The 26,663-nt window shown below is 41.0% G+C and overlaps 1 protein-coding gene across 27 annotated transcripts in view; it reads right to left on the bottom strand.

Moving 5' to 3' along the window:
* The window catches only part of MED12L (mediator complex subunit 12L), a 364,359-nt gene that overhangs the window by 243,649 nt on the left and 94,047 nt on the right, over positions 1-26,663 (bottom strand). For all 27 annotated transcript variants that reach the window (XR_014076860.1, XR_014076861.1, XR_014076862.1 and 24 more), the window contains 4 exons: positions 9,304-9,435; positions 6,585-6,711; positions 3,888-4,102; positions 1,437-1,613 (listed from right to left, as the gene is read on the bottom strand). Coding sequence is in view for 22 of the 27 variants with exons in the window: in XM_081570462.1 (XP_081426588.1) it covers positions 1,437-1,613; positions 3,888-4,102; positions 6,585-6,711; positions 9,304-9,435 (651 nt within the window). In the remaining 5 variants the exon portion in view is untranslated. The remainder of the gene's footprint in view (positions 1-1,436; positions 1,614-3,887; positions 4,103-6,584; positions 6,712-9,303; positions 9,436-26,663) is intronic.

Below are 26,663 nucleotides of genomic sequence, written 5' to 3'. Positions count from 1 at the left end.
AGACAGTTCCCATATATTCTTCATCTAGTTTGCCCTAAAGCTAAAGCCTTACGTACCAAGATGTATTTGTCAAAACCAGGACATTAACACCCAGCACATTAATATTAACTCAACTCTAGACTTCAATATGGAATCTTTTTGACTATTTTAAAACAAATCAGACATCGTGATAGTTCACCCATGAATTCTTTAAGATATATCTCTAAAATATCAAGCTACTCTTTCTGCTGCCCTAAATACACTGTAAAGTTGTTCCACTATGTGGAAAATGAGTGATGACCACAGGTAGCAGATGAAAAATATTGGTATATTCAACCAGTGATGAAAAAGAAACAATTTTAGTTACTTTCAATATAGTCCTGGACATAGGATAATTAACAAGGGGTTCTTAATTGTAACAAGAAAAAAAAATATATGGGTGTAGTGATTTTGAAAGTCATTTCAGAGGATGTTCAAAAATAACCAAAAAATAAACAATTTATGAAACTATTTAGCCTAGAGATCAAAACTCCTCAAAGGTGTCCAGGAAATAATATAATATGCACCTCACAATTACATTTTTTTAAAAAATAGTAGTAATAATAGTTTTCTATAGAAAAAATGACTCACTGAAGTAAGTTAAAATAAAATTCCATGAAAAAGGATAGTGAATCTAAGAATTTAAAAAAATTTTTTAATAAATTTTGGCCCAATTTTCATTACAAATATCAGAAAACTAATCTTACTTCCCTTCAAAATAAAGCACATCACTTGCTATGATTCAAACACTAAATTTCCCAGCAACTATTTCCCATGTGCTATCATCCAGTTCTTAAAGTCAACAGGTGGAAATCCAAGTCCATCACATATATGACCTCTTCTATGAAGCATGAGCCAATTTTTCAACCAGATGTTTTCCCCTCCTCCCATCTTTATTCTTTCAGAGTAGTAAAAGAGCTCTGGGACTGTCAAACGGTTCACTTTTCAGTGGACACTTGGGTTTCCACTCAAGTTATTTCACTTATTCTGGTGCTTGTCATTTTACAGACATTTGTCTCCCTATCTTTTTCATCTTTTCTGTGCTCAAAAGTTCTTACTCATCTGTATAATGCCAAAAGTACCTACCACAATACAGTGCACATAAAAGCTACTTAGTAAATGAGTTTCAAATTGAAGTAGAAAAATACATTCGGACATCATTTGCAGCGACTCAGATGCTCTTAGTATAAGAATACTAATATGGAAAACTTTGCTAAACCTAGCCAGTCGGTAGTATGATACCACAAATGTAGACTACACGAGCACATAAGCTGCCTGGCAAGAACCATAACAAACAGAAGAAGGTAGTGAATACAAAAAACTCACCTCTTTCATATGTAGTACTCAGGCAAGCAGCTGAATAATCAATGACCCTACAATGAAATGATCAGCTTGCCAACTGACAAGCAGCAACTTACCAGAGGTATGGGAAAATGGGTTGCATACTGCAGGTGTCGTAGGAGGTCATAATTAGATGGAAAAATCAACTCCCTCGGTTTTTCTCTCTTCAACAGCTTCTCACCATTAACTGACATTCTTCTGCCCAGGGAAGGGTTGGCATTCTCACAGGACTCTCCAGGCATGGGAGAAAAAATCTAAGTCATGTAAAACAAATGATGGAGACTGTAAATGAAAGAGCAAAACCAAAGCACACACAACTTCAAACACACAAGACACTCATACCATATCTTTTCCTTATTTAACCATTAGCAAAATAATGAACTGTCTTAATTTCCACAAATTTCATATTCAGATCAGGAGCATCATTCCCCCGTTCTGAAGATGAGAAAGTGGCAACCATACACACAGGTAAGAAATGTGCACAGCTCCATTTCCCAGAGGACCAGAGATAAAATTAGACTTATAACTAAGTGTCTTCCTCATAGGGCTACATTTCCTACAAAAACATATACAAAGAAATAATTCACTTATAAAGCTCATGAACAACAGATAGATACAAAGGTTTTAGTCTGTACCCCAACCAACATGTGTTTTCATAAAGAGTTAGTTACACACTGAGATCCCTGAGGAAGGACACATTGTAATTATACCGAGATAAAGTAGAAGAATGTACAAGTCCAGAGCCAGGAAAGCTGTTATTTAGAAGTTGAACACACATCCAGCAAATCAACATGGTCTGTCCAGATGAAATGATATTCATGGATTCCTGAGAGATAATGATCTCTAAACAAAGGAGTCACGGTCAACCAGGAGGATGAGAGTGTTTTAATTTACAGGAGGAGGCAATGCAGCCAAAACTGAGGATGAACTGAAATGAGACAGCTGTGTGAGATGATGAACTGTGGCTTGGGGTGGAATTCATTCCAGAGAAAGACATTTACATCACAAGTACAGGGGTCATGCCAATACACAAGGCAAGGGGCAGGAGGAGGAGACAGTTGGGGACAGAGGTGGGGGGAGGAGGGGTTCATGGTCAATAAGAATTTGAAGGTTGAACCTACTGGAAATTCCGAACCAAAGTCATTTTTAAAGTCATTCTTGTCTACTTCATCAAAAATATTAGTAGTTCCTGAGTCAATGCCCATATGCGCCATAATAGTCTGTTCCTGATAATTGCCAGAGAAAGAAAGTCACATTGTAAGTTTTGTAATTCATTAAGAACCTGAAGCTAAAACATGACAGTGACATTAAGTCATCTTATGTCTCTTTTTCCCTCAGTGTGTTTTTCCTCAATAAAAGAAAAGGAAGTTAAGATACACACTGCTTTACAAAGTCACGTTCTTCGTCCTCATGATAAAAAAGATTTAACTTCCGTGCTATTTCAAGGGAAAATTACACAAACTTCCTGATTAAAAACAAACTGACCATAATTTCCTTCTTGGGGCTATTCCCGGTCACATGCTCACCAACTCGCCTTAGTAAGAAAAATCTAAGCGTATATTTAACATACAAGATACCTTGATGTCCAAAAACAGGAAAGAAAAGAGAGAGAGAAACATAGAAAAAGCATAAACAGGTAAACTAATTTTATGTTTTACTCTAACTTTTTTACTGCGGACAAATTTAGAAACAAAAGTATTCATATTAAAAAAGTAATTTTCAAAACTCTTTAATAAAGAGTATAAACTATAAATTCACATGTGCAATTCTAAAGGCACGTTTTTAAATTACAAAGATAGCCATTATTTTAAAATATAACAGCATATGCTTGAAACTCTCACAAGACCAATATGAGGCTTTATTTTTCAGCAACTATCATAATCTCTAACAATTTTCTATTATTTCCCATCACCAACTTCATGTTTTTGGCCTTGAAAAGTCCCATAAGTATCTGGAACAATGTCCAAAATATCAGAAAACTGGCAGAAAATGATAAAGTCATACTCATAGCATAAAGTAATTTGCTGAAAGCAATTCTACATTTGAAAGACAGATTAAATTTGCAATTAATTGAAATGAAAATATGACGTGTTATGACTAAGACATATGTATAAAAGAGCAATATAAGTATAAAAGAGCGATATAAGTAAAGAGACATTGGGGGAAAGATGCTACTTAGAATAAAAACAGTCATGATGTCAGAGCCAAAACAAGTCCAAATTTGAGGCTAAACATTAAAGTAAAACTGGAGATTAGAAATACATAAAATTGGAAGCACATAATTCCAATTCAGTGAAAAATGTGATGGCCTATCGAATCTTTTCAGTTTTAGCATACCTAAAAGAAAATTCTAGAAGATATAAATTATAAACCAAATCTTTTGTGTGAGTGAGAAGCAGCAATAAATGAGCTTTGAAACAAGAGACTACAACTGAAAAGCCACCACCCTTCCACCAGCATGTAATCCTTCTGAAAGCGATTCCCAGCACAGTTCAGATCCAAGGAGTGGCCCTCTCCCAGGACCATACCTCCATTTTCATGTCGTGGTCCTTTGGATAGTGCTCATCTGTATTTTCTCCTGCTGGCGACCGCGGTCGCGTGGAGGCGGTGACAGACAGGTCTCCCCGAGAGATGAGGGTGCACATGTAGGCGTCGTGGGAGAAGACATCATGCCGGATGAACTCACAGAAGAGCAGCACCAGGTTCACAAACTCCACCTTCTCACATTCGCTGTTTGGATCCGCTGTGAGGAAGCAAAGTCAATCAAGAATTCAGTTTCCTTGACTGAGGAGGGGGAAAAAAGAATAAAGACAATGACTAAGGCTTACAATTTTCACTATTTTTCCTATTTTCTTTTTTTTTTAAATAAAGGATTTATTGGAAAATTTGCTACATGGTTCTTAGCTTTCAGTGCAAAACCAGTATACCAGTTCTGACGTTTCCACTGTAACTGCAAAACAGCACCCAGTGTTCTAAGCCCCATCTCAAAATTAAAGGTAGAGGTCCCTGGCAAATGAATGGCCATTTAAGTAATCACGTAAACACACAAAATTTCAGGTAAGGAAAAAAAAAAAAAAAGCAGGGCTAGATTACTCTCCTCTGATTTTACTTTTATAACTGTTATGATTCATGATTCATAACTGTCTATTCTACTTTGAGCGTCTGTATACTGGGGGGAAGAGGGGTGGTGGGTGGGGGTGGGAGTGGTGCAGTTTTTCAAAGGAGACTTCACAACAGAACCATAATTCAGATGGTATTTGAAAAAAAAGCTAGTGAGTGGAATCCACTGAAAAGGAAAAGGAACAATGCAATAAAAAGGGCCCCAAGATGAAGCTGTGCCATCTTTTAAAATTCATAAGTAAGCTATTTAACTTACAACTTTTAATACTGCAACTACAGTCTCAAACTTTGTACCTTTGAGATAAGGTTGAAAATGATTAAACTACTAAGACTAAACCTACAAAGCTCAGGCCCTGGTACCATCACACTCAAAACACTGAGAAAGATGACAGATGAACCCAGGAAACACTAAACTCAGTGCCCTAAATCTTAAGCCTGTATGTTTGTTCTTGCCCACCTCCAAACTCAATGGCGAGAGTAAACTCTTCAGAGAAGCAGAAGAGCTTTCCCTGACAGAGCAATAAACAGGATCCAGAGCAAGCCAGGCACAGGAGGAAGAACTTTTTCCCAAAGAAAGAACAGGAATGGGGATGGAATGAAGGGAGCAAAGACCAAGTGTCTGTCTCCCCCAGGACACAAGGTACATCCAACTGCTACCTGCCATTCCTGACAACACATTTTCTCCTCTCCAGAATCTCTCCTGTCTTTCTCCGGGCTTCATCAGTGCTTCTTACATTCCAATCACCAGTTTGGCTGAGGTTCTTGCTCTCCTCTACCCTAGGACAGCCACCAAGAACCTAAAAAAACCTCACCCCCAGGTGTCACTCAACTGAAAATGGGTTCTTCTCAGAGGAATCAAAGCAGTACTATTTCTTGCTGCTTTATCTCTCTCTTCTCCATAGATACTTTCCTTTTCTACCTCCCACGCTTTTTCTCCCTTTCCTGTCACTTTTTGTCATTTTTCTGTTGTTCCATCATCATCTGTAGTAATGTATAGATATGAGATTCGGACTATAAAGAAAACTGAGTGCCGAAGAATTGATGCTTTTGAACTGTGGTGTTGGAGAAGACTCTTGAGAGCCCCTTGGACAGCAAGGAGATCCAACCAGTTCACCCTAAAGGAGATCAGTCCTGGGTGTTCATTGGAAGGACTGATGTTGAAGCTGAAACTCCAATACTTTGGCCACTAGATGCGAAGAGCTGACTCATTTGAAAAGACCCTGATGCTGGGAAAGATTGAGGGCAGCAGGAGAAGGCGACAACAGAGGATGAGATGGTTGGAAGGCATCACCAACTCAATGGACATGAGTTTGGGTAAACTCCGGGAATTGGTGATGGACAGGGAGATCTGGCATGCTGCGGTTCATGGGGTCGCAAAGAGTCGGGACACGACTGAGCGACTGAACTGAACTGAAGATAAGATACTCCCTGGTGTACTTTGTCATATGAAAACCTCAGAATAAGATTTAAGCCAACTGAGCTTACACAAATGATTTTTTTTTTAAGTTTCCACCCACAGTATAAACCCACTTGGTGGTGGTTTATTTCCCACCCCCACCCTACTCCCCACCAGCAATGGAATAATTAAGACACAAAAAGAACACAATAGAACATGAACAACTAGAGAGCACAGACAAGCAGTCAACCATCTTCACAAATTATTTCCTTGTATCAGAAACCTGCTTACAAGGTACCTTTGTTTTTTCTTTGCCCCCTTTTAACATTAGAAGTTAGAAAATCAGAAACTTAGAAAACAGGGAAAGAAGAGAGAAGTTCATAATCACAATAAATGTAGTAAGCATCACAGGACCTTAACGCCGCTCTGCTGGTAAGAAAGATCTAGAACGGGAAAATTAATCCATCAAATACAAGAGAATGAGCTGACCTACTGTTTTAACTACTAAAACTCCAGAAATGTTCAAGTCTTTGAAGATTGTCATAAAAGTATCCACTGAAAATAGGCTACAAAATTTTGCTCAGTAAAATATGCAGCATATTCAGTGCAAAGTACATTGATAAGATTACAGATAAGGGAGAAAAAAGATCAGTTCCCAAAAAAGGTCAATCCCCTTGTTTAAGATCTAGAAGCAAAGTTCTTTACTTACACAACGAGGGGGCCTGTGTATCTAAAAACCTTAGAAGAACATTCTGGAAAACAGGTAAACTAGATCCAGCGAGAGAGGCTGAGGAAATGGACTCCTTCTCATCTAAGACTTCTGATTCACCACATCTCTGAGATTAAAAACAAACAAGCAAAGTTAATTATTGAAGACAAGTACAGTCGCAATGGGTCAAGAAATGTGTTGGTTTTTCATTAACATTTACATTCTTGGATAAAACATGCAAAATTAAGATTTCTATACTTATTTGAGGACCATGCATCATAAGTGAATATAACTTCTGAAAGTTAAGGGAAAATGAAAGAAAGTGAAAGGTCACTCAGTCGTGCCCAACTCTTTGAGACCCCATCCATGGACTATAGAGTCCATGGAATTCTCCAGGTCAGAATACTAGAGTGGGTAACCTTTCCCTTCTCCAGGGGATCTTTCCAACCCAGGAATCGAACCCAGGTCTCCTGCATTGTAGGCAGATTCTTCACCAACTGAACAATCAGGGAAGCAACTGCCCCAAAATAACTCAAAATTTCAAAGAACTCCTGTGAAAAACATTATTTGTGTGAATTATAAACGCTACACAGCATGGTATAAATAACCATGGAATGCACAATACAGTACAATAAACTACTCATTACTCCTGTGCAAAACCACTAAAATATAAATTGAGGCTGTCTTCATTTTTAAATAGTTCATTTTAACGGTATGCCCTCCAAGAAATATTTGGGCATGTATTATTGAGTTTGATTGTTCCGTGTTTGTTTTTGTCAGGCGGTGAGTTTACGAGTATCTTGGGAAGTAACGTGTCAAATGTTCCTCTAAGAAGATTCTTTCCATCATCACACTCCACCAATTAGCTCTCTCAGAACCTCCTGCAATCACCACAGTTCAGGAAACACATCTAGAGAAGCTGTTTAACTTCTACATTCTTAAGGTCAGAACTTACTAGAAGACCAGCAAAGGGAACAGTTTAGAAGCAGTCAGAACCTCATTTTCTATTCTTTTTGCTTTCCCTTTGTTTCTTCCCATTTTCATTATCAATTTTAGCATTAAAACAGGATTATATTAGATATGATTTCTTCAATCCATCCCCTTTATAAGGGTCAAATTTTGAATATGGTGTTTAACAGAAATCAATTATCTTAAACATCTCTAAAAGAATACATTTTTAGAGATGGATACATTTACACCTATTAAAATTATAGTCATCTATGTGTGAACCTCTTCTGACTATGACTGTGTATATGTGTATTCTGGGACACACCAAGAGGGAAGGGAAGACACAATAAAAATTATCCAGTAGGAGCACTGCAATTTGAGGAATCAACTTTAGTTACCAAAGTTTAACCACTGCACTTCTTTTTAGAATACAGTCCATTCATAAATATGTAGGAAAAAGCAATGAAGCAAAAAGCAATGAAGCTTTTCTTAATTTGGCCATTATAAAAGGGGCTATGTGGTTTACACTTTAGCATCAATATCTTTAAGCCCCAATTTCAACAACACGACCCTCTGTATTTGCTGAAAGGTGCTTTCCCAGCAAAAAGAGATGTCTATGAAAATATTTTTCCTATTTCATTTTTGTTAATCCTGTCATAAGAAGCAGGTGTATCATCAGTAATGCAACACTGAACGAGGTGAGCAAAGCCCCTGTTGTCCAGCTTACACTCACAGGCATTGAACAAGAAGGCAATGAGGAAAGGAAACCAGAATGGCCTGAGAAAGACTGGCCGAGGGGTGGGTGCTGTTAAGTGTAGATGAGGTGGTGAAGGAGTCTCCTGAGGAGCTGACACATGTTGAGCCAGGAATGCTAGACAAGGAAGTGACACCTCCTCAAACGGGAATGGCCATGTAAAAGGGGGAACAGAATGTGTCACCCAGAGGGAACAACAAGGGCAAAGGCCCCAAGAGGAACGTGAGTGCGGTATGGACAGGAAGACCAGGGTGGCTGGAGCTGGGAGTGACCTACGGGAGGAGGGGACGAGGTGGGAAGGGCAGGTGGGCGGCTCAGGTGAGGCTCTGTGGGTCTTGAGAAGGAGCCACCAGGTGTTTTACGAAGAGGACAATATGATCCGTTTCCATTGTGAAAAGTCAGCTCTGGAGGCTGTGTGGAGGGTGGTGGGGAGGGAGGGGAAGAGACACAGACAGGAGGCAGGAGAGCCCACGGTCATCCAGGTGAGAGGTGACAGCCTGGTCAGAATACACACATGCCTTCTCCACCCCTAGAAAGGAAGAAAGGAAGGCTCATTTTGATGCTCTCGCTCCTTTCTAATCGACTCCAGAGGCTTTAACTGCTCTCTATGGGGCCAGAACACAGTCTCAAAAATGAACACAAATTGGCATCTGTAATCTCACAGTCACAGTGGCCTCAAGAAAGTATTTCCATATTCATTAAACACACGTGTGCGTATATACATAAAAGGAATATAACACCAAACGTACAGACATATATGTATGTGTGCATGTCTTAACCTCACAGAGGGAGATTTCCATTCTAAGTCAGATTTTGAAGTTTTATTTTAAATTAGTCCAGAATATAAATTACGTGCTTCATCAACTTAGAGGGGTTGTGCTATGAAGTCCTTATATGAATTTGTACATTCTTCCTTTTTCTTTTATAAAGAAAAAAAAAAGCACAATGAAAGTAAGAAATAGAATCCCATTCAAAGCAGTATTATTAACAACAAGTAGAAAGAAAGTCAAGTTCTACCTCTGCCTCGATTTCCGCTTGTCTCTTCTCCAGGAGTTTCGCCACAGCCATCGCCCTGTGCTTGCCTGACCGCTTACAGCTCACAGCCCATTCACACAGTAGTGTCACCACAGCTTCATCGTTGGGGGCAACCTAAGGACCGAGAGAAATGGGTACCAGCCATGTCACATGAAACACTCACCTGATGAATGAGACTTAGGATGCAAGCAACACAATGTTTAAACTGTTGAAGCTTTCTTCTATCTTATTACAGTCATTTCAGAAAGTGTTCCCAGATCTATTTCAATTGAAGTATAAAGAGTAAAACTTTTAGTCACAAGGACGGCAATCAGTTAGAACAGCTAAGTCTGTGACAATTCCAAGAGAATTAGTTTCCTTGTATATGCCTTCACTTGCACAGATCATAACCCAGCCCCATCAAGCCTCCAGAATTCAAAGGAAGCAGAAAGGGAAATCGACCACTGAATATCAAGAACAGCTGGTACAAAGACCAAGTAATATTTCACTCCACTGTTGACCCCCTCAGGCCCTTACTCACAGCCTCAGTCAACACATAATCCCAACAAGCCAGGCTGGTGAGTCGCCCAGTCCAAGGAGGAATTGCAAGGAACAAACTGGAAGGGAGGCTGGGATGCTGATCAAGACCTGCTGCCTTGGAAACAACAAGCATGAAGAGTGACACCCAGGCACGGAAAGGAACAAGAGTTACAAGCAGACCCAGTTAACAAAGGACGGGAGCCCAGATCTGTCTAGGGCTCAGCACTGCCTCCAGAACTACCAGCTGTCATTGCCGTGGCCGAGACACAAGACCACACACTGAGGACGAGAAGAGCCAGAGAAAGGTCACAGGGACCCAAGTGACGGTTACGGGGGGCGTGGGGGGGGGTTTACAGTAAGAAGGGGGATTGTCCTTTTGTGCAATCTCACCTTCCTTGTAGAGGATCTATGCCTCTAGACACAGAACATCAACTGCACATTTTTAACATTCATCCAGTTGCATAAACACTATGCCAAAAGGGCCAGACAATCACAGTGCTAGCATTTATATGCTATGTGAGAAGTTCTTAACTTTTCAGAATTCATAAGCTCAATTAAGACTATGATAGCTATGAGCACAGGCCCAAGAAAAACATACATATACACACATGTACTTTAGCACAACATTTCAGATGGTTTGTGGACTCTGAAAGACATTCAAGAATAATCCCAGGATAAGAATCCCTAATCAGCTTTTAGATACCAGCAGACAATTCAGACCATGAAAATCAGTTTATTCCAAGATTTTTACTCTTCCTATCCTAAATTCAGTCAAAGTCTTTATCTTAAAACAAAGAAATATTAAGTTATCTAGGGCAGATATCTCAAAAAGAGCTCTGAATCTTTTAATGTAAAACAAGATAAATATTTCAATTATAAAGTATAAAGACTGAACATAACATTTTTAAAAAGAAAGCAAATTGGGAGGAATGCCTTCCTGGATTCAATCTAATCCCAGGAAAAGCAAAAATATAAATGTCAATGCAGTGATGCACTGCATGCTTAGCTTTATAATATTAAAGAGAACAAGAGAACTTACTTTAAAAACAAAGCCAACAGTTTTAAATAAATTCGTCAGCAATGTGCATCATGTCTACATTTACAAAGTTTTTTTTTAATTTTCCCTCTGCATCAAACAAAATGAAAATGTGTTACCAAAGAATAACTGACTCACTCAATTTAAGTAACAGGCTCTGCTTGACCTGGAAATGCACAGAAAAGAAACTATAAAGGAAAAGACTTCTTTTTAACACATACAGAAACTGACCACTGGTTTGGGGCAGAAATATGCTAGAAAATCAGTCTTAAGAAAAAGAGAATTCATTTCCAAGAACACTTATTAAGCACCCAGGATATGCTAGTCTTTGAGGAAACCAAAATTTTAAAGATCTGGCCCTTGTTCTCAAAAAGTTTACCCTCTAGAGGGAAAAGCAGAAAAGGGAACTCATTGGAAAGCAGCAAACTGTTCTGAAGGTGGGGGAGGAAAGTGACTGAGTCTAGGCACCTGCACTTCCACATCACATGGGCAATTAAACCCAGGTCTCCTGCATTGCAGGCAGATTCTTTACCAGCTGAGCCACAAGGGAAGCCCAAGAATACTGGAGTGGGTAGCCTATCCCTTCTCCAGCGGATCTTCTCAACCCAGGAATTGAACCCAGGTCTCCTGCCTTGCAGGCAATTTTTTACCAGCTGAGCTCCCAGGGAAGCCCCTCATAGGCGATGAGCATCCATCTATGCTAGTTTATAGACACCAAGATACAAACATGAAGAAACAGGCCTGCAGTCTACTCACTGCAGCTTGTGGCTTCAAAACGTAATCATTAGGAATTAAGAAAATTAGGGAGAAATGCTGCTAAAAGATGAGTTTTAAAATATAAAATTTTAATCAGTTTGTGCCCATAAAAAATTATACATTTCAAAATCTATTTTACCAGTAAGTATTTCCCAACACATGCCAGATTCCAAAAAGTCCACTCCTTTCTGAATATCAAATAGCCTGCCAAATGGTGCCACTCTTTCCTTACGATGTTGGAGTGGAGGAATAAGAGGCAGGCTCAGTGGGTGCCAGTTTTAAAAGAAACAGTAAGATAGTAAAAAAGTTTAATGACTAACTTAGAAGAAGATCATATTGGAAATTCAGGTGATATTATATGAACCTGCAGAGAAAGCAAACTATCTCTGCAATATGAATAATTACATATATATTTATATATTTGAGTCATAAAGCATTTTGTTCTTTACTATTGAAAAACTGTTATAACACGAATTTTTAAAATTTAGCATTACTTTCCAAGGTAAATTCCCATTCAAACATCCTCCTACCCCCATATTTACAGAAAATTTTTATTTACATTTTAAGTGGTTTTAGCAAGAGGTCTTTTCTCGATTCTGCTGATTATCAAAAATAAGGAGGAGCTCCTGCTTATTTGACTCTGAATACCAGCCCCAGGGTACACCCCATCAGACATGTTCAACAGGCATATAGACAGATACCCATGTACAGATACCCATCACCCCCAGCCCCAGCAATGCTTTGCTCTGAAGAATTTTTAGAAAATTATTAGAAGACAGCTTAAATTTGCCTGCCAGATGCTATATTACAAGTTAATTTTAATAACTGTCAATAGGACATCATTACTTCAAATATGGGAAGTTGAAATGCATTCTTATCCTGTAAACAAATGTCTAAAAATATGAAGCACCTCTTCTTTAAAACAATCAATAAGTGAAATGAAATTTAATAAATATTATTTTAAAACAAAATAACTTCAAGGCAAAAATTTGAGGTAATTTAGCAGCTCAAGAACTAAACCTGTGTTCAATGATATGGCACGTAAGTGGGACAGTCACACATGTATATAAATAATTTGGATGCATTTTTAAAAAGAAAATAAAAATGATCTCAGAAAGCCAAAAACATTTAACAGGAGCAGAGAGAGAAGATGGAAGGAAATCATTAGTTGTTTGTTTCAGAAAGTGGTTTTCAAGAAAAGCCTTGAGGAATGAGTTAAATTTCAAAACCAAGATGAATAGGGGTGGTCCAGGGGTTAAGAATCTGTGCTTTCATTGCTGGGACCCAGTTTTGGGTTCAATCTCTGGTTGGGGAACTAGAATTCCATAAGTCAAGTGGCAAGCCAAAAAGAGAGAGAGAGAGAGAGAGAGAGAGAGAGAGAGAGAAGGGAAAAAATGGAATTTAAAAAACTGAGAAGAACAAAAAGAGAAATAAGTATGTGGTAGGCAGAATAATCCCCCACCCTAAAGATGTCCATGTCCTAAGCTCAGGATGTGTAAGTATGTTACTGTAAATGACAAAAGGGGATTGTGTAATAGCTGTGATTGAGATAAGATCCTAGGAAGAGTGGATTCCCCCAGAAGATGTGGGCAGGCCCAAGGTAATCACAGGGGAGCTTCTAAAGGAAAGGGGGAAAGCAGGAGCGTCAGTCAGACTTAGACATGCTACAACGGAAACAGGACTCAGAGGCAGGGAGAGATGTGAAGGGGCCACTTTGCTGATTCTGCAGATGGAGCAAGGTGACACAAGCTAAGGAATGTTGGTGATCTCTAGAGACTGGAAAACAGAAGGAAATGATTTCTTTCCAAGAGCCCGTATAAGGAACACAGCCCAGTGAACTCCTTGATTAGAGCCCAGTAAGATCATACTGGATGGAGGTTTGTGACATTGTACAGAAGACAGGAATCAAGACCATCCCCAAGAAAAAGAAAAGCAAAAAAGCAAAATGGCTGTCTGAGGAGGTCTTACAAATAGCTGTGAAAAGACAGGAAGCGAAAAGCAAAGGAGAAAAGGAAAGATATACCCATTTGAATGCAGAGTTCCAAAGAACAGCAAGGAGAGATAAGAAAGCCTTCCTCAGCCATCAGTGCAAAGAAATAGAGGAAAACAATAGAGTGGGAAACACTAGAGATCTCTTCAAGAAAATTAGAGATACCAAGGGAACATTTTAGGCAAAGATGGGCTCGATAAAGGACAGAACTGGTATGGACCTAACAGAAGCAGAAGATATTAAGAAGACGTGGCAAGAATACACAGAAGAACTGTACAAAAAAGATATTCACGACCCAGATAATCACGATGGTGTGATCACTCACCTAGAGCCAGACATCCTGGAATACGAAGTCAAGTGGGCCTTAGAAAGCATCACTACGAACTAGTGGAGGTGATGGATTCCAGTTGAGCTATTTCAAATACCGAAAGATGATGCTGTGAAAGTGCTGCACTCAATATGCCAGCAAATATGGAAAACTCAGCAGTGCTCACAGGACTGGAAAAGGTCAGTTTTCATTCCAATGCCAAAGAAAGGCAATGCCAAAGAATGCTCAAACTATCGCACAATTGCACTCATCTCACACGCTAGTAAAGTAATGCTTAAGATTCTCCAAGCCAGGATTCAGCAATACATGAACTGTGAACTTCCAGATGTTCAAGCTGGTTTTAGAAAAGGCAGAGGAACCAGAGATCAAATTGCCAACATCCGCTGGATCATCGAAAAAGCAAGAGAGTTCCAGAAAACATCTACCTCTACTTTATTGACTATGCCAAAGCCTTTGACTGAGTGGATCACAATAAACTGTGGAAAATTCTGAAAGAGATGGGAATACCAGACCATCTGACCTGTCTCTTGAGAAACCTGTATGCAGGTCAGGAAGCAACAGTTAGAACTGGACATGGAACAACAGACTGGTTCCAAATAGGAAAAGGAGTACGTCGAGGCTGTATATTGTCACCCTGCTTATTTAACTCATATGCAGAGTACATCATGAGAAACACTGGGCTGGATGAAGCACATGCTGGAATCAAGATTGCCGGAAGAAATATCAATAACCTCAGATACGCAGATGACACCACCCTTATGGCAGAAAGTGAAGAAGAACTAAAGAGCCTCTTGATGAAAGTGAAAGAGGAGAGTGAAAAAGTTGGCTTAAAGCTCAACATTCAGAAAACTAAGATCATGGCATCCAGTCCCATCACTTCATGGCAAATAGATGGGCAAACAGTGGAAACAGTGAGAGACTTTATTTTTCTGGGCTCCAAAATCACTGCAGATGGTGATTGTAGCCATGAAATTAAAAGATGCTTACTCCTTGGAAGGAAAGTTATGACCAACCTAGACACCATATTAAAAAACAGAGACATTACTTTGCCAACAAAGGTCTGTCTAGTCAAGGCTACGGTTTCTCCAGTGGTCATGTATGGATGTGAGAGTTGGACTATAAAGAAGGCTGAGCGCTGAAGAATTGATGCTTTTGAACTGTGGTGTTGGAGAAGACTCTTGAGAGTCCCTTGGACTGCAGGGAGATCCAACCAGTCCATCCTAAAGGAGATCAGTCCTGGGTGTTCATTGGAAGGACTGATGTTGAAGCTGAAACTCCAATACTTTGGCCACCTGATGGGAAGAGCTGACTTATTTGAAAAGACCCTGATGCTGGGAAAGATTGAGGGCAGGAGGAGAAGGGGACGACAGAGGATGAGATGGCTGGATGGCATCATTGACTCGATGAACATGGGTTTGGGTGGACTCAGGGATTTGGTGATGGACAAGGAGGCCTGGCATGCTGCGGTTCATGGGGTCGCAGAGAGTTGGACATGACTGATCGACTGAACTGAACTGAATGTGGAGCTTCAAAGAATTACAGGGGCAGAGGACTGCTGGTTAAATGGCAATTGTAGGATGGCTACAATAAACAAGATTCAAAACCTAAGAAAAACAGTTTAATTATAACTCACCAAAGAGTACCACAAAATAGGTAGTAGCTTCATTAATTCATTTACTTACTAATTCATCAATAAATATGTATTGCCACCAGGCCTTCTAGGCATCAGATATAAACAGTCTCATGTATTACTCTGTACGAATAAAAACTGGTTATTTTCTTTTTGGACTTAATTTCTACTATAAAACAAGAGTCTTTAAAATGTTCATATTATTTGCTGCAATCAGTTAATCTCAAGCATACAGCCCGAGGAAATTATCTTAAAGTAAAAACGTTTGAGTCTTCCAGGCAACCATGAAGCATGATATCAAGACACTCCCCCTCCCAGCTCCCAAAATTGACAAACTTTCCGTCCAAAGTTTGAAAGAGGCACCTAATGGATCAAATCAAAGAAAACCAGGTGACCTGACAGGAAGAGAAAGATCCACACAGATGATTCAGAGGTCAGAGAATCTGCTTTCAGCAGTAGAACTAGCGGAACTTTTGTGATGTTGGCTTTGTTTTTATTTTTCTGTGGCAAAGAGTAATATCTCAATATCTAAGTAAAGATGCATAAACAGGAAAGGCAGATAAGACAGGCTTGCAATGGAACACAGGAAACGGGAAGTCAGAGGTACACAACTACTAGCAAAGCTCAAATCCTCGCAAGGAGGGAAGCTCTCAAACCTCAGACAAGGTCCAAGCTCGGCCCACCCACCATTAAAATCCACAGCACGTACGTCCTATCCTATAACTACACACAGGCAAATGGGATACACAAGACCGGGAGAGAGACACGGAGAAACTGAGCCATGACTCATAAAGTTACAGTCAGAGAAAAAGCACCAAAATAAGGGGTCAAGAGGGCTTTCCTGGTGGCTCAGTGGTAAAGAATCCACCTGCTAATGTAGGAGATGTGGGTTCAATCCCTGGGTCAGGAAGATCCCTTCAAGAAGGAAATGGCAACCAACTCCAGTACTCTTGCCTAGGAAATCCCATGGACAGAGAAGTCTGGTGGACTATAATCCATGGGGTAGCAAGAGAGTCAGACATGACTTACTAAACAACAACAAAGTGTCAAGAATGTGGGACCTAGCCCTGATACAAATTAAAACATGATCATGGCAAAAGAATATTAACAATTGTAAACTCCCAATCACAGTGATAGCAGTAGTAATAACTGAAAATATTTACTCAGCAGATACTGGGTGTTTTACATACAACATTTCAATCTTAAAAACAAACTCTGAAGAAGGTGTTGCAATTCCTATTTTACAGATAAGAAATCCAAGGTTGAGAGGTTAAGTACAATGGCCCAGGGCATAGAGATCAAAAGTAGCAGAAATGGGGACCTAATTCTGCTGCTCCCATCATGGGTGAACCTAGATCAGTGGAAGCACAAGGTGCATCATGTTTACAAGGAAATCTCCCAAGGGGCTCACATGCATACCAGGAAGCCTGCCTCCCAGCCTACTTCAACCAGCCACTGCCCTCCATCTCTCTAGGGATGAGCTAGACCTCTAATGAAATTGACATGCAGAAACTAAAACCACAGGAATGTATTACCAAAGATTTCATTCCTTCTCTAATACGTGCTAGATGAGATGATTGTACAAGGCAGGGATCTGTCTTTTCCATTTTCAGTATCTACTGCAGCCCCTGACACACAGTAGATTCAATAAAGTGAGTGAAATCACTCAGTCGTGTCCGACTCTTTGCGACCCGGTGGACTGTAGGCCACCAGGCTCCTCCGTCCATGGGATTCTCCTGACAAGAATACTGGAGTGGGTTGCCATTTCCTTCTCCAGGGGATCTTCCTGATCCAGGGATCGAATCCCGGTCTCCCACATTGCAGGCAGACGCTTTAACCTCTGAGCCACCAGGGAAGCCCTGTAGATTCAATAGATATTGTTAATCAAACAGTAAAAGCAAGTCAGGCTCCCCTGGTGGCTCAGATGGTAAAGAATGTACCAGCAGTGCAGGAAACCTGGGTTTAATCCCTGGGTTGGAAAGATCTCCTGGAAAAGAGAATGGCTACCCACACTCCAGTATTCTTGCCTGGAGAATTCCATGGATGTAGGAGCCTGGCGGGCTCGAGTCCAAAGGGTCACAGAGTCGGGCAAGCAATGTTATATGAAACCAAGGATAAAAACAAGGTGGACTGGGCAGGGTGGGGTGAGTGGGGTTTATATTTTGTTCCCCTTCCCTGATAAACACATGCAATTACTTAATATGAAAAAATAACTGATTCAATCTAACAGTTGCTTAAGTATAAGACACTAGAAACACTCCCATTCCTAACTTAATGAGTCAAGGATGCTGGCCATCACCATCATTCTGAAAGACTGACCAATGGAAAGAAACATAAATACTTGAATGGATATGACAAGATTAGTACAGTGTGCATAAAATGATTATCCTGCCCCCCCAACAACCCAGAGAATTGGAAAACATCATCAACAGAAGAAAATAAACAACAAAAAAAGTGATGAATATTAAGCAGTCATGAGAAGGAAAAAAAAAAGCAACCCCATACTTTGTAGAAAGCAATCCCATTTATGTCCCCCTAACTTCCTGTAGTTGTTAAGTGCTCATATACAAGTACATAAATGTAAAGCAAAGTATTCAAAGGATATGGACCAACATGCATGGTTGTTTCAGCTTCTGTATGTAACAAGTATTTGTTACACAGTCGGCTCTGCTCTGATACTTTCACAACAACCCTATGATTGTTGAGTAAACAGAGGGCCAAAAGTTAAGTAACTTGTTAAATGTCTTAAAGATGCTATTAATAGGTCACAGACCTAAGAGTCAAATCTAAGCTATCTGTCTCCACAGCGGGGACATATGCCAAAATGCCCCCGTTCTGGGCAGAAGAGTGGGAGAAGGGTCCGAGCTGTGGGCTGAAAGGGACTTCTTGATATCAAGAATGTCTTCATGTATTATCTGTATAGAAATCACAAGAAGAAATAACCTCCATAAAGAAAACAAATGAGAGAGGATTGACCCAAAATTCCAAAATCAGTAGGATCCTTATGCAACTGAATGCAGAGTTCCAGAGAAGAGCAAGGAGATATAAGAAAACCTTCCCATGTGAACAGTGCAAAGAATAGAGGAAAACAATAAAATGGGAAAGACTAGAGATCGCTTCAAGAAGATTGGAGATACCAAGGGAACATTTCATGTAAGGACGGGCACGATAAAGAATAGAAACGATAAGGATGTAACAGAAGCAGAAGAGATTAAAAAGAGATGGCAAGTATACACAGAAGTAAGGTCTTAATGACCCAGATAAACATGGTGGTGTGGCCACTCATCTAGAGTCAGACATCCTGGAGTGTGAAGTCAAGTGGACCTTAGGAAGCATTACTACAAACAAAGCTAGTACAGATGACAGAATTCTAGCTGAGCTATTCCAAATTCTAAAAGAGGCTGCTGTTAAAAGTGCTGCACTCAGTATGTCAGCAAATTTGGAAAACTCCACAGTGGCCACAGGACAGGAAAAGGTCAGTTTTCATTCCAATCCAAATGAAAGACAATACCAAAGAATGTTCAAACTACTGTACAATTTTGCTCATTTCACATGCTAGCAAAGTAATGCTCATAATCCTTTAAGCTAAGCTTTAATAGTACATAAACAGAGAAATTCCAGATGTACAAGCTGGATTTAGAAAAGGCAGAGAAACCAGGGATCAAACTGCCAACATCCACTGGATCATAGAGAAAGCAAGAGAATTTCAGAAAAACATCTATTTCTGCTTTATTAACTACGCTAAAGCCTTTGACTATGTGAAACACAACCACCTGTGGAAAATTCATTAAAAAAGAGATGACACTACCAGACCACTTTACCTGCCTCCTGAGAAACCTGTATGCAGGTCAAGAAGCAACAGTTAAGAGCCAGACATGGAACAACAGACTGGTTCAAAATTGGAAAAGGAGTATGTCAAGGCCATATGTTGTCACCCTGCTTATTTAACTTATGTGCAGAGTACATCATGCAAAATGCCAAGCTGGATGAAGCACAAGCTGGAATTAAGATTGCTGGGAGAAGTATCAACAGCCTAAGGTATGCAGAGGATACCACTCTAATGGTAGAAAGCAAAGAGGAAGTAAAGAGCCTCTTGACGAGGGTGAAAGAGAAGAGTGAAAAGCTGGCTTAAAACTCAACATTCAAAAAATGAAGATCATGTCATCTGGTCCCATCACTTCATGGCAACTAGATGGATAAAAAGTGGAAATAGTGACAGATTTTATTTTCTTGGTCTCCAAAATCACTACAGACAGTGACTGCAGCCATGAAATTAAATGACAGCTGTTCCTTGGAAGAAAAGCTATGACAAACCTAGAAAGCATATTAAAAAGCAGAGACAACACTTTGCCAACAAAGGTCTGTATAGTCAAAGCTATGGTTTTTCCAGTAGTCATGTATGGTTGGGAGAGTTGGACCATAAAGAAGGCTGAGCACAAAAGAAATGATGCTTTCAAATTGTGGTGCTAGAGAAGACTCTTGCGAGTCTGTTGGACAGCAAGGAGATCAAACCTGTCAATCCTAAAGGAAATCATTTCTGAATATTCATTGAAAGGAGTGATGCTGAAGCTCCAATCCGATGCAAAGAGCTAACTCATTGGAAAAGACTCTGATGCTGGGAAAGATTGAGCGCAGCAGCAGAAGGGGACAACAGAGGATGAGATGGTTAGACAGCATCACCAAATCAAATGGATGTAAGTCTGAGCAAACTCTGGGAGATGGTGAAGGACAGGGAAGCCTGGCGTGTTGCAGTCAGTCCATGGGGTCACAAAGAGTCAAACATGACTTAGCAACTGAACAACAACAAGATCCTTCAACTACCAGAATTGTCCATCTGACCTCATAAGCATGCGACCCACTCCTAGGGGCAAAATACTAAAATGTAGGAACTCCCTTGGTGGTCTAGTGGTTAAGAATCCACCTGTCAATGTAAGGAACACAGGTTAGATCCCTAGTTCCACATGCCACAGGGCAACTAAGCCCATGCACTGCAACTACTAAGGTCCAGAGCACCCTAGAGTCCAAGTTCTGCCACAAGAGAAGCCACCACAATGAGAAGCTAACTAGAGCTAACACCCCAACTACAGAACAGCCCCTGCTTGCCAAAACGAGAAAAAGCCAGTACCAAGCCATGAAGTGCAGCCTAGTGCAACCATAAATAAATAAACTAAAATCATTATTAACTTTGCTGCAACCATCATCATTAATGGTGTTACCTACATCTGTAATGAAGATACTCCAAATGCAAAGAGAGATTCTCATCATAAGGGGGACTTGATACATTTTTTTCTTTCCTAGGAGAGGGTGGACACAGACTAAATAGATTAAGTTTAATTCATTTCTTATTCAATCATTCAATAATCTAATAATCTCTAGAAACTAACCACAGGTCTATTCTTTAACAAAAGGGAAAAAAATGGCAACTACATCTGAGAACCAGGCTTCCTTTAGTAATTACAAGGCACCTGGTAAGACTATTTTAAAACAAAAAAAAGTCTCTTAATATACTACATTATAAAACAGTACCATAAAAAGGATAGGAAAAATCAATGACTCATTACTGTAAGCAACAGCAAACAAAAAGCACTTGAGATCAGATACTGAATAAAGCTCTTTAATAGCTTTTTAATATGAGACTAAAAGGGCATGTTTATAAATGTAATTAATCACTCTTAGTCAACATTAAACAAAATGGTCATTTCTGGACAAAAACATACTTCACATTACAGCACCAATAAATAATATGGTACGTAATGATAATAATACATAATGATATTAGCAAGTCACATGGTTTGCAACCTGAGGCACATGTATGGAGATCTGGATGAATTTCAAGAGTTACATAAGGTAAAAACTGGTCTCAACTGCTAACAGAACATAAGCCTGTTGTACACAGTCACAAGTAGTATTTCTAACAGAATCACCATATAAAGATTATTAACCACACACTCAGAAGATGTATTATTTAAATATAAATAGTATTCATTTAAAAAAAAATCTTTCTGTATATGAGCATTTCCATATGTACATTTCCAAAAGATATTTGGGACAGCTGATTTTTGAGCAGAAAAAGTAGTTTTTCGTGGTTTCACATCCTTAGAATCAATGTTGATAGTCTTTAGGTCCTGTAACATCTAAGAAAAAAAACATACACCACAAAAGCAAAAAAAAAGACTTTCCTTTGTTTTCTTTCAAGCAGCAGTTAAAAATAGTACTACTCCGAGTTCTGAGAAGACAGGAGGTAGATAAGAAAATTAAAACAACTGCTCTGAGTATTTAAATCAACTGTCATTAATTTGTACTCTTCCAAAAAAATTAATTTCCTATCCCTCAGTTAAATCATCATCATTTAAATAATAAAATGAAGTTTTAACAAAATGAAAAATAATAATAATAATAATAATAAAATGAATAAAGAAAACAGTTTTGGGAAATACGAAATTATACAATAACAGCAGTCATTTGAGATGCATTAGAATCACAAAGTAAATCACTCCAGGTCCTTGAAAAGTGCCACATCTCTCAAACTGAAAATAACTGAAACAGTAGCATTATTTCCAAAAGTTGTCACCATATGGTACAATAAACTTTACTGCTTGCCTCTTATGATGAATGAAAGAAACCTACAGATAAGCAGGGAAACGTAAATTTCTAAAACACAGTGCTAGGTTCAACTCACTTGACAACCAAAGTTGCCCAGCTAAGAACACAACAAGCGGCATTTACTAAGTGCTTACCGTATGCCACCATGTGAAGTGGAGTCTATTACTAAGGCCATTGTACAAAGAGAATGACACCGCTTGCTGTGTACTAAGTCACGTCAGTCATGTCCAACTCTTTGCAACCCTATGGATTGTTGCCTGCCAGGCTCCTCTGTCCATGGGATTCTCCGGGCAAGAATACTGGAGTGAGTTGCCCAGTAACCAGGCTGGGGCCTTCCATCTACTCTACAGCAAAGCCGGGATCCACATCCACATCCACATCTGAACTGGTTTCAAAGTTGTGATATCCTACAAAGGCCAAATTTTTCAACTTGAGGATTGTCTAAGGTAAATACTACGTTAAAACTGCCAAGCTATTAAAATCAGTTAGAGGATATTCCCACAAACCAATATGCCCATATCAATATGGAAACTGTTCACGACAATTACGAAAGTTTTTCACTCCTTTTCCCAAAATTACATCTGACACGTGTGTATTCAGCTACAGTTACCTGAAATCAAATGGGTTTTTTTAAAAAGAAGCAGCACTCAAACTTCCTTGGTGGTCCAATGGTTGGGAGGCCACCTGCCAAAGCAGGGAACATAGGTTCAAATCCTGGTTTGGGAAGATTCCACATGCTGCAGAGCAACTAAGCCCATGAACCACAGCTACTGAGCCTGCAAGCTGCAACTACAAAAGCCTGCACACCCTAGAGCCTGTCCTCTGCAACAAGAGGCCACTGCAAAGAGAAGCCTGCTTGCCACAACTAAAGAAAGCCTGCACGCAGCAACAAAGACTCAGTGCCTCCAAAAAATAAACAATTAAAAAAAACAAAACAAAACAAAATACAACACAAATGAACATATCTACCAAAAATTTTTTTTGAGAAAAAAAGAGAAACAGCACAAAAACAGAATGTACTAGTCAAGAATGCTGTTCGGAACCATTTAGGGCTCCAATCCCTGTTTGCCCACGAGTGAGTTGGGTGCGAGCTTAGACTATTTACTCATCCTCTTAAGCTTTGGTTCCTGCATCTGTAAAGGAGGAAATAAAAAACAAACAAACATTTTTTAATATGTGTCTCACTAGCCAGGGAAAATTTCTTACAGCAGTGCCTAGTGCCAAAAAAGTATTCAAGAAAAGTTTGGGCCTCAAACTCAGAGGCCCACCCCAGTCTAAATGGATTCAGTAACAGCAAAGTCTAAGTGTCTGGACACACCACTTTCTCCCCTAAGTATGTTATGCCCATTATCTAATAGATTGAGTTTAAGGAAGAAGAAAACGTCAGCTGTAAGACATTAGCAATGCTTCCTGGGCATCCAGTAGGAAGATGGGTAACTTCTGAGGCTCAACAAGCTCCAGTTGGGCCATGAACAGCACTGCCAAGTGTCCTAACAGCTCAGCACTGGGCACCTTCATGGGAGCCAGACGTGTGGTATTTTCCTAGTTTGCTTGACTTTTGCCTCATTTGACCTCTTTATCTTGAGTCCAGGGCTTCCCAGGTGGGACAGTGGTAAAGAATCTACCTGCCAGTGCAGGAGATCTCTGTGTCAGGAAGATCCCCTGGAGAAGGAAATGACAATCCACCCTAGAATTCTTGCCTGGAGAATCCCATGGACCAAGCAGCCTGCTTGGCTACATAATAAAGTCCATGGAGTCACAGAGTCAGATACAACTGAGCAAGTAAGTTGCACACATAAGTCTTGATTCCTGATCTTTAAAAGGTGACTTTTTCTTCAACAACATTTAAAAAAAAAACAACCCTAAGCACTGAAATGAGCATGACCTCTCTTATAACACGGTACTCAGACACAGTACCTGGGGAGAAGAGCTGATTCTGTGCAACTGCTTCCCTACAGAGGGTAAAGCCTCTGTGAGAATCCAAGAACGTGAAAAAGGATGACAGGTCTAGGCTGTGCTTTATGGACTGGTGGATTGTGAGATGGGCAGAGGTGTGTGGGTGTGTAGGTGTGTGTGTGCAAGTGTGCATAAGATGGGTAGAGGGGTGTGTGTGTGAGAGAGATGGGCAGAGGGGTATGTGTGTGCATGTGTGAGATGGGTAGAAGGGTGTGTATGTGTGTGCAAGCACACATGTGTGAGATGGGTAGAGAGATGTGTGTGTGTGTGTGAGAGATGAGTGGGTGTGTGTATGTGTGCATGAGATAGGTAGAAGGGTGCATGTGTGTGCGTGCAGATGCATGCACACCTACAGAGGTCCCAAGGGATCACATTGCTTCCACCCCTCTGGAGTCTTTCACTGCCTCCCTAAACCCATTGGTCAGGAGAGCAGCTGGCATTTATTGAGTACCTGTCTACCAGCTATAAAATATTGAAATGTTTCATCCATACAGTTTTGTGCCATTTTCCCATCATCAGCAGACAGAATACCCATTTCACAAACAAAGAACTGAGACTCATCAAGGTAGGTGAATTGTCTGCGATGCCATCAAGGAAATGCACTGAGCCTCTGCCTCTGCTTCGCCGGCGGAGAGCTGTCCTGTCAGCACCGTCACCTGCACCTCTATATAACCTCTCGTGCCTGAATCCCTGGTAAACCTGACATACTACATAGCTCTCGGTTGCCCTCACACCCACCCACCTAAGCAAAAGCCTTCAGAGGGGTGGCTGCTTCCAGTTCATGGTCCTAGTAGCTTTTTTACAAGCACCCAAAACACCGACTCAGTAAATGTCTCCCAAGGGCTTGCCAGGCCCCAGCGCAGTGCTCAAGGCTGATGATATGCTGCTGAGCAGGAGGAATGCTGCTCTGGGCCTGCAGAGCCGCACGCTTGCAGGAGGAGACACGGAACAGGCATAGCTGGGACAGAACAGAAACAGGGCTTTGGCCTTGCGGACCGTGTGGGCGGCATCCTGCAGCCACACTGATGCGGAGCCAGACTGGCCCTGGAGGCCTGGACTAGAGCTGAAGGAAGGCCTGCTCTGGACTCTCCGTTCAAAAAAACCCGTGTGAACTCATCACACCTGCCCAGGGAGCGCTCTGTGAACAGCCTGGATAGAAAATAAATACAAACGCTAAATACATCGGTTTGGATTTAACAGCAGAGAAGAGGAAATGTGTGTCCGTCAGCCAGCGCCGTCCACTGCAGCTGGTCCGGCCTTTGCATTACTCAGGGGAGAGGCAGCTTCCTCCAGCCCCAGATAGAGAAGTGAAAGGCTGCTCTTCCCGCCTCCTTTTGACTTTCCCTTCTATCCATGTCCTCGGGGCACCCGGAGACACAGCTGCTTCCCCCACCACCACCACACCCAGCACAAACCAGGGGAGAAGTCACATGAAAGGAAGTGATCTGGGGGCCCTGGAAGCAGGAGGGGGGCCCTCCCACCCTGCTGCTCAGGGGTGAGATCAGCAATGTGACTCCTGCCTGCGGGTCACGTGTGACAGACTGTCAGGGCTTGGAATCCTCAGGAGGTCCCCACAGCCCCTACAGCAACCCCCTCGTGTGGTTATCGGTCTTCTCCGCATCCAGCAGGCAGAGCAGAAATGGTTCTGAAACACTGAACAGGGAAGTATGTAAGCGTTGTATAAAACACGGAGCAGGGCCTGGAAGGTGACAGGCATCTGAGCAAGCACGGCCCCCCACACACACAGATGCCGAAGCCATATTGCAAAAATTGTTATAAATATTTCAGAAGGATCTGTCCAGTGACTCTTTCTGACAGATTACTAAGAAAAGGTGACCAATCTGAATTAAAGACTTAAAACGTAGTTTTCGTCTTACTCATAAAATAGCATCGTAACCACAAAGACATCCCGCTTGGCTGGCAGAGTGATTTACGATTGGGAGAGTTCCTGTACAAATTCTCACATCCAGGTTCTCCTGAAAGGCTGGGTGATCAGGCTACAGTGGGTCTGTAAAACCAAGCAGAAGCTGAGACAGGGCGCCCTCCTCAGAAAGTGCGGCCCTTTCCTGGTCACCTTGGCCCCATCCTCTCAGTGCCCTGTCCACGGCAGCCCACAAAACCTCACAGTACACTGAATGCAAAGCCAAGCAGCATCACTCTAGAATAAGTAAACGTCAAGGATTCTGAGTTCTGTGTTTTCCCCTAGGCCCTAACTCGGAAGCAGCAGCTGAGGCCACTGGGATAATGAGGCGGTTGGTTGGGGGGCGGGGGGTGGGGGGTGTGGGTGGCGGGTGTGTAAGGGAATAATGCTTTCCATGGCCTGGCACAGCCCCCATGGGACACTGTCCTCCTCTCGTTCTGTGACCACAGTTCAACCACAGGGGCAGGACTAAGGCCTCGAATGCCTTCACCCCATGCATTACTGCTTTCAATGGACTTTCACGGAATACCGAGACTGAGTACACACAGGTCTGAACCTCAGACCTCGTGTGTCATCTGGACAGCTGCCCCCACTCCACCCCGC

The sequence above is a fragment of the Giraffa tippelskirchi genome, chromosome 2 (assembly GCF_054371585.1).
Source record: "Giraffa tippelskirchi isolate mGirTip1 chromosome 2, T2T-mGirTip1v1.2.pri, whole genome shotgun sequence".
Classification (NCBI taxonomy): Eukaryota; Metazoa; Chordata; class Mammalia; order Artiodactyla; family Giraffidae; genus Giraffa; species Giraffa tippelskirchi.
Note: the sequence above shows the minus strand (reverse complement) of the source record. Positions and strands in the feature narration are given on the sequence as shown.